At 38.8% G+C, this 9,440-nt stretch overlaps 1 protein-coding gene across 1 annotated transcript in view; it reads right to left on the bottom strand.

Annotated features, from left to right (window-relative positions):
- Positions 1 to 9,316, bottom strand: part of LOC104548896 (ubiquitin carboxyl-terminal hydrolase 46-like) — an 18,736-nt gene extending 9,420 nt beyond the window's left edge. Inside the window, exon 1 of the mRNA XM_010195046.1 lies at positions 9,136 to 9,316. Within this exon, the coding sequence (XP_010193348.1) occupies positions 9,136 to 9,316 (181 nt within the window). The remainder of the gene's footprint in view (positions 1 to 9,135) is intronic.
- Between the last annotated feature and the right edge of the window lie 124 nt (positions 9,317 to 9,440).

Below are 9,440 nucleotides of genomic sequence, written 5' to 3'. Positions count from 1 at the left end.
AACCAGCATATGCTTGGTAACAGCTTGCCATAAAGGTTTATCTCTCCAAAACAAGGCCTTGGCTTTTGCAAATATAAAACAAAGCACAGTGTGCCAGTTTCCCAATAAAACAGAGAGGTTAAATTCAGTCTTTGGGTAAGCTGACATAACTCCTATAGACTTCATTATGAGTTGTGCCTTCATATATCAAGGGCAACTACAGTCTGGTTTATTTTAAGGTCTCCAAAAAGGTACTGTTAAATTCATAAAAAAGAAGAGTAGGAAAACAGGTATGAAGAATAGAGACCTGTTAATTCAAAGCAGAATGTATTTCTTACATGCAGCAAAAAAATGTAGACAGACTATTTAGTAAACTCAAACCATCCCACACTGCATATATATTACATGTTTTGCATAGGAAGAAATTGGCAGGATGGTAGAGGAAATTATTGGAAATTTTTCCAATCAAAGTAAACTGTACATCCAAGCCAGGTTTAAATTGGAAAAAATATGTTATTGGAGATGTGTTAAAGATGATTCAGAACTCAGTTTAAACCAACCATATCAAACATAGAAAACGTGTCAGCCTTTTGAGGTTAATCTAAAGCAAAAGGCAACCATGACTATTTTACATGGCTTTAGGGATGGCTGTGCTTGTTCTCATTCCCAGCAAGCAATTTTGGTCACTTTTGCAGTGAAAACCTGCTCAAATATTTTTAATGCAATCCATTCTCTATGGTTTTATAAACAGTCAGCTAGTAGAAATATCCTAACGCAGCTGAAGCTACTGTAGTTTCATTAAAAATGGCAAGAGTGGCAGTGCGTTCACAGAGCCTGAAATGAGGACAGATCATGTAAGTCAATGAACAGGGATCTGGAACTATTAAATAAATTCATATCAAGATACAGAGACAATAAAGGAGACTGGATCCTTCTCAAAAGAGTACACTAATGAAGGAAATGCAATGAAGTGGCTGTGGTGGCCAGACCTTATGAGAATGAGAACTAGGTCAACATGAAAACTCCTGCTACATATTCTGTGGTGTTGGTGAACCTTGATTTCTCTGAAGTTTTACCACTTAATTCAACAATCAGTATTCACCACTTAATTCAACAATCAATCAGTATTCAGCCCTTATAAAATGGCAAAGACATAACATTGGAGACACAGCCAAGCATGGGTCAATTCAGGCTAAGCCATGAGTTCTACCACAGCATCACTCCAAAAATATTCTGGCCATATGACCTTTATTTTTTCCTCTTGTTATTTTGCTCTAGGCCTTCCAATAGATAAGTCTACAGGTTTTCTTTTCAGATAAAATTTCTGATAATGTTGCAAAGAGTTTACTTTGTGCTTTGCATGACATGAAACATATTAAGTAAAAAACCTATCCTGTTCCTTTGCACTCTAGCATGTAAACAAACTAACAGTGCGGGGCAAAAAAAAAAAAAAAGACATCAAATTGATCATTAAATCCCACGTAGCAAAATAACCTAAATACAATTATTCTATGGAGGATGAGAAATGGAATAAAGCTAATATGAAAGCTACTGCAAACAGAAGACAGAAAATCAGACTACATTTTCTAGTGTGATAGACCCATAAAAATGGTAATAACTTTATGGAAATATGTATATGCTTAATTTAAAGTAAACGAGTACAGTAAAGAAAATAGGACATTTCATAAGTCACCTATGGAAAACCTATTAAATAGGTATTGCCAAATAAACAGAAACCCAGTATGAATAACCACCAAACAATAAAATACAAAATAAGAAATAACAATAAATATTTTGTTCACAAGAAAACCTAAAAAATAAGGAAAAAACCACATAAAATTGAAATTGAAAACAGAAATGTAACACATATATAAAGAATGAGATCAATGAAGGAAGATGGCTGGTCCATGATAAAGGACTTCAGATCATATAGAGCTGTGAACTAGATTTTTTTTCTTAGTATTCAGGGAAAGTGAGAGCGAAGTGCTAGAAATAGAGTGTTTCCTGAAGGAAGAAACTCAAGACTTAAACTAAGAGTGACATCTGGGCTGGTAGAAGAGAAATTAGAATAAAAATAGAAATGGCTTCAGGGCCAGGCAGCCTGAATGTCAGGATTTTGGAAGGCACAGCATATGGGAGGGAAGGGAAAAAGAAGATAAAGAAAGATGCGGAAAGCTTCCTGGCCAACAAATGGCAGTGATGGATAACTCAAAAGAGAGGAAGCAACTGTAAATAAAATCCAAACTTAGCTCCCAGAAGAAACACAAAGAAAACAGAGTAAAAGAAGAGCAAGCAGTACCACACCATGCAGTATTTATGCAACTGCTTTCAATAGACACATCACCTGTCCTCAGTGTTGGACTTTGACACCCTTGGAGACAACCTCAACTTTCAAAGGGGTACGGTGAGTAATTGGAATAGCTGAACCATCCTTCTTCCAAACTCATAGATATTAAATGTCAAACCTGAAATGTTTCTGTAATTTTTAAAATGTAGGTCCCACAAGATGGTTTAATTTAATCAGATTAGGATTGTTGGTTTTTTTTCTTTCTGCAAATAAATGTTTTATTGTTTCTCCAGCAGAGCTATTTTTGGTCTTTGTTGCCACAAGATAAAAGAGGAAAGAGAGGATGCTATGAAAAACATAGAGAATCGTAGTAAACAGTAAAAGCATATTGACTGACTGAAAAGCCACTGTATATTCGTATTTTTGAAGGAAAGGTGTTTTAAGACAACATATCTATATAGACTATTTTTGTGCATTTTTTTCCAAAGTTTTCTGATCACTAAGGCAAAATAAAAGAGATTGAAAGGAGATACCTAACTTGTTTTTTGCTGGATGCTCTAAACTGTCTCTAACCACAGATACAAGTATTACATATACCATAAATCATTTCAGCTCTTTACTGTGTGGTTACCAAGAAACTGATAAAAACTGAGAGGCCTGAAATCCTGAACCACTTAAAAACTTGGACAAAGTGTTTGAGGCACTCAGTCTTATATAACCTAAAAAAACCCTTGGTTTTCTCAAAGCACAGGGCAACCAAGTACTGGAAGTGAGGTTCTAGTGGAGTGTTACAAGTTCAGTATCTAAATCCATAAGTATTTTTTAAAAATATTGACCTGTAAAGTTTCCATGATTAGACAACCTTTACCAAACTGCAACTCAGTACTCTCTCATGAGTCTGTTTCCATTCCCAGCTTAATTGTTCTTGGATTAGTGGCACTCAGGCTTTCGCTGGAACAAGTAGCAAAAACACTTTTTTTGCCAGTTTCCTTCTTCAGAACATGTAACCTCAAGATGGCCTCACAAGTGAAAAAGAGACTGAGGTTTGCTTACAGACTATAATTTCTTCAATATCATTTTTGTCTGGGCCACCCAGACTGCATACGTGGTGCCTCAGAGCAGTCTAAAGACAAGGCACATTCTAGACTTTGTCACAGCTGCACCAGCTGGAGTACTCTTTGATAACCTGGAGACAGAAGAAAGAATGTCTCCATTAAACCTCAATATAACATGAGTTATGAGGGCTGCAGTTATGTTGCAAGACAAGTATAGAATTCAAAATTATTTTTGACAATTTTTGATGTTTTTCTTCTAGAGAAATGCTCTAAAACTGTTGAAATTCAGCTGAGACAATGCAAGATTCTGCACATGAAAAGAAGAATCACCTGTACATATAAAGATTGGGAAACAGCTGATTAGGTAGTAGTGCTTTAAAAAAAAAAAAAAGAAGGAAGTCTAGAGACTGTAGTATACTATAAGATGAATAAGTAAAACCAACAACAACAAATGTTGACAACATAATGAAATTCTTACAGACAGAAGTCTATGAAGTTCTTAGTAACTTTTCTGTTTTACTTAACACTGGTAAGACTTCAGACAAGACCTTACATCCAGATTTGGGTGCTAGGTTCCGAGAAAGAAAAAGAAGATAACTGGAGAGAATCTGAAAGGAGACAGTCAAAATATAAAACTCAACTCTAGAGAAAAATTTCCTGTGCAAAAAATGTCGAACAGGGTTGTGTTGCATAAGACAGAAAAGTCTGAGGCAGGGCATGACAATATTTTAAAGTATATAGTTTATTACAGAAGGGAACTAGTCTGTTCTTGATCTCATGGGTGACAGGATGAGAAGTATCAAGCTCAAATTACAGTGAAACAAGCTGCAATTACAGGACACTGAAGCATTTGGGACAGACTGCCTAGAGAGATGATGTAGTCACCATCAACTGAAATCTTCACGTTTGACAGAGGTACATCAGAAATAACACAGGTTTATCAAATGGACATCCAGTGGACAGTTGGAGATTTTATTGTCCTAGGACTGTTTAGATGCAGCTATTATTAGGTCATTAACTGTGAAATCAAATTAAATAACCACAACACACAATATCCAGTAATGGCTTGAAACCCTCAGCACAGCAGCCTTCTCTCCAAAGGCTGAACATACTCAAGTCCATGTTTTTAGTGGAGCCCTGACAGTGGAGATGAGAGCTCATTTCTTCTCCAGAAATGTGTCTCAGTACGATACACTGTGGTGTTAAAAGTATATAATGTACATAAATATATATAAGTGTATTTACCAAACAGCCAGCCAAGAACAGTTTCTTAAGGCTAAAGGAAGATCAGAAGATGAGAGTTTGCTGACTGCTTCTCTGACTGAACATGGTTTACATTCCACAGACTGTGGCTCTTCAAGCCCCTCAGAACTTCACCTCCTGCATGGGACTTGCCCACCACACACAGTTAATCAGGGTTCAGAGCCTGCTTTTAATCCCATCTCTTTCCACAATTCAGAGTCACCCAGCCTTGCTGAGCTGTAATTAAGTGGTTCCTTTATTAAGGTATTTAGCATAATTGCTGGTTTGCTCTTAATTCAACAACTTGAAGTCAAAGATTATGCTCATCTAAAAAAAACACACGGTAAACCACACACTGTATTTATTAATTGTCCTGTTGTGCTTATCTTCTGAACAACTAGTAAGTGGATGATAACTAACCCCTTCAGCCATAAAAAGGTATTTATACAAGACAAGACTCAGTCATTAGTACAAGTTAGACATTGGAAATTATGTATTAGGATGTTTCCCACTTTGCATATCCTCCTCTATCCAATTAAAAATATATTTTGTGGACTTCAGTTTATCTTTTGATGGAGTGCACACTTCCTTGTCAGTTCAGTACCCATTTGTCAGCCATACTCTCAGGTTTCTCATTACTTCAGAGAGGTATTACAATAATTAGACTCCACGTTCTCTGTACTTTCTCTTGAGACTATGCTTCTAAAATTGCATTGCTTGAACTGGGTGTAACTAATCTTTTCAGATGTAAAAATCTATTTTCCTTTATCAATCTAAATATGCCTTCAGATTGCAGTTATACTGTCTTGGCATGTACCTTAGTCACTGTTTATGGGGAGTTTTAAAAGTCGTGAAAAACATGGCAGGTTGTCCAAATTAATAAATCCAGTTGAAAGTCACGGGGATCAATTCTGTAATCCAATAACGCTGTTATTGTACAAAGCACAATTTGACTATTTTTATAGCATTAAAATTTTTTCTTTTATATCAAGCATTTTCCAAATCTATGCTTGTAGTTTGAGTCCTCCTTCCGCCAATGCCTTATATTCAAACAAATCCTGCAACAAGGTCCTAAAATCATAACATTAAAAACAAACAAGGAAACAGAAAATCCAACAGTTATTTGTTTCCTGAATGTAGAGAGTCACGGGGTTTTTTATGTTTTTCTCTACAACTAATTTCTAAGGATAGTTAGAAACTCTTGTTTGTTTTAAAAATTAAATCTGAAATTCACAGGTATTCACATGATTCCTGAAGAATTGTGTGAAGGTTTTCCTGAAGAAAAATACCAATTGCTATGAAACTTGTAGAGACCATGAGAAGAATGGGTAACATGAAAGCCCAATTAATAAAAAACCCAGATTAATCAGATGAATGCAACTTCTTTTTCCAAATGATAATCTATACAACAACCACCAAGAGCAACTGTGATGTATCTCAGGCGGTATCTTGTATCAGAAGCAATCCAAATGTATATAGAATGTCCCATTTATGAAACTGATAGAGCACTCTGAAGTGCTATATACTTCTACAAAATTATGCAAGAGGGGATTAATAGCTGTCCTCAGCAGAATACTAAAAGGTATTTTGGAGAGATATGGTCCACAGAGCTTGTTAGCCATCTCTATAAAAATACATGTTGATTCATTCTGAAATGGTTAGATGCCCCTCAGTGCACATAACAATAATATCCCTAGGCCACAGCTGCAGCAGGAGCTTTACTCAGAACTCAAGTCTGTACTAAAAGCTCATCAACAGAGAAACATCCTGCAGAGGATTTCAGGAAGCAGCAATCTTAAAATGCCAGCATGTCTCTACCTTTGAACCAGCATTCTGTACTTGAGCCATCAGGTTTTCACACAGAAACACCACCAAAGAGGATTACAACATCCTAGGGACTAAAAGCACATCCCTGATTTGTGTCTACAGTCTACAAGGGTTACATGGCACCAGGTGTTGGTATGCCCTCAAACAGGGGTTTTTTTTCAGTGTATCTTATGCTTCTTCACACCAAAATTACCACCTGTGATACTAGACCTCAGGCAGTCAATTAAATATCAAACACATATCCTAAAAGATGACTAGCCAATTTCCCTTGAGCTAAATTGATTCAGCTAAATTTCATCTATTTTTCCCCTTGAGGATGTGAAAGTTCTTGGACAAACAAACACAGAATACTTTGTCAAGAAAGTACTACTATGGAAAATGAGATCTATGTTGCATTCAGAGAAGGAGAGGTATTTCAGGACCAACTCCTCCCATTGTCTCTCTCCCACTGCCCTCTTCCCCCCCCCGCCACCAAGAAAATCAACCAGGCATCATCCATTTTTTTGCAAAAGTTAAGACAAATAATCTCTGTGAACACTCTCAAGTGGAATGGAAATAGAAAGAGATAAAGAACAACAGAACTTTTTTTTTAATTACTGTGTTCAACCGGGTTAGAAAATTTTGAAACATACTATTATGCAGCATTACATACCAAAATATAATGGTCTCAAGTTGCAGCAGGGGAGGTTTAGATCGGATATTAGTTATGTTATGGTGCAGGAACAAAGCCTGGGAATTAACATTTTTGCCTGGTAAATTTCTACAGAGCCCTAAACTAAACTAGCACTGCAAATATTCAGGTTTTATACAGGTAAAAGGTTTTCTTACAATACCTCTAACCTTCTAAAGCCTCATTCTTATGGAGGGTTGTCATAGCTCTTCCTACAGATAGGGTCTAGTCCATCACCTCATCTAAGCAGACACATTTTTGGAGGAGCCATAATGCAGCATTGCTAATACTTCCAAGAATTTGTGTTTCTCTTACAGCCCCAAGTTCCTGTAGCCTTCTGAAAATATCAGCTTTTTTTCCTAAAAGAACTTTCAGTCCCTGTGGATTATCTGGACAAGACTGAATATGACCAGCACAACACAACATCTCTAAAAGCTAACTACAAAGACTTCAAGGAATATGTAGCTTTAAAACATCATTACCATTAAACCAACTTCACTTTATGTCACAGTACTGGTATTGTGAGCTAGAATTGCCTCAAACTAAGAGCCTTTGTATGCCTTTTCTGTCTGAGGCTCTAATTCAGTCTCTTCATTTCTCAGACTCTACTTTTGCAGGACATACTGGCAGCAACAGCTGAGCAGCACCCTATTGGGACAACCTCATCAGTTCTGCTGTGAATCTCTTCAGTCTCTAGGAGAACCGTATAGTACACAAGCGCATCTGTCTAAAGCACATGAAAGAAACCATGGAGTTCCTCGAATTTCATGCAAATGTTAAAGTCCTACAATCACCTAAGAGTTTCCAGCTTCCTTTCATGCAGTGCTCTCTTATGCAGTCTGCAGGGTGTCACATCCACCATTCATCATCAGTAAAAACTGGAGCCTGCCTCAGAAGGAAGGTAGGTGCGTCCAGGTTTTCTCCTCAGTCCTGTACCATTTCCTAAACCACTTTTTGCAGTATCTCTGGCCCAGAGACCCACGGGACTGGAAATTATTAAGACAACAAAAAGTTTAGAAAACTACTTACTGTTGCTGAAGAAATGTTAGCACCCAGTTTATTTTATCGCAAGTCTGGATTTTGTATTAAGATTTTCTAACCTCAAATCAAATCCTCCTTCTCTGCATTTCAGAGCAGGCATTTCAAAGGGAGGACTGATGTGTAAGTCAGAATTATGTGTAGGATGCCCTGGGCATCTGGTTGGAAACAAAAGAGCAAGATCACTTAAGTGGAAACACGGACATGTGGAAGGGGAGCAGGCTCACAGTCTGCTCTTCCTCCCCCAGACCACTGCTGCTAGCTCCACAGGAACCAGGCCTCTGGGACTCTGTCTCCTGCCTTACCGTAAAGGCAGGCTCCATTCTCCAGGGCAGATAAATGGTTATGTGCAGCACCACCAGCACAAGGCATGCTGGGGCACCACATGGAGGGAAGCTGGCAGCTCTTGAAGAACATGGAAATAAGGGGGGAAAATACAGACTAAACTGGAAAACGTTCAGAAATAGGCTTCTCTCCTATTTGCATTGGGATGCTTAACACACACCCATTTCTTTGGCAAGTTTACTGCCATCTCACTGTATTAATAAACCTTTGACAGACAAAGTTTGAGCTCTCCCTTCCCCCACCAGGAAGTTTCAAAAATCTAAACCAAATCAGATGCTCCAAGTTTGTTAGCATTAAAATCAGACCCAAGCACAATGCAGAAAGTGTCCTTTCAACTGTTCCTGGGGAGGAAAGTGGCAAAATCTGAACTTAAAAAACAAAAACATTAACATTTCCTTATTCCTTCCTAATTGCCTGGTCTGATTTAGAGAAAGCTAAGTGATTCAGGAGTACTCAACAAACAGCAGTCCTCTCCAAGTGGCATGCAGTGCAAGCTAAACACTGATGTTAGCCTTAAAGCCAAGGCTTCCTAGAACAGGTACCTAGCATCGGGATCCAAAGTGTATGATCAGACACCTAAACATCCTCGTTTTCTGTGTAACCTGGGGAGCTCCTGGTCTTTGGAGACCACAGGGTACCTGCCCGAGAGGGTTAAATGGGGTCACTGACTTAATATGGATTCAGAGCCCAACTTCGCGGTCCTTTTCGCAGTATTATTATGGCAGGAGGAAGGGCAGGAGGAGGAAGGGCCGGCTGCTGCTCCGTCTGCAACGCGTATCGGCCGGGGCAAGCCCCGCTCAGGAGGGCATCGCACCGGCTCAGCATCTCCGTCCCTCCCCGGCCGGGCTGCTCCGGGAAAACTCCTCGGGACATCGCCACTCTCCGGTGGCCAACTCCAGCCTGGGCACGTCCCGGCTCAGCCTGTCCGGCTTCCCTGCCGCCAGGAGCAGGGAAGCGGTCGCTTCCTTCCCCTGGTGTCCTTGCGGGCAGCCCCCCC

The sequence above is a fragment of the Mesitornis unicolor genome, unplaced genomic scaffold, assembly GCF_000695765.1.
Source record: "Mesitornis unicolor isolate BGI_N332 unplaced genomic scaffold, ASM69576v1 scaffold48261, whole genome shotgun sequence".
NCBI classification, from domain to species: Eukaryota; Metazoa; Chordata; class Aves; order Mesitornithiformes; family Mesitornithidae; genus Mesitornis; species Mesitornis unicolor.
Note: the sequence above shows the minus strand (reverse complement) of the source record. Positions and strands in the feature narration are given on the sequence as shown.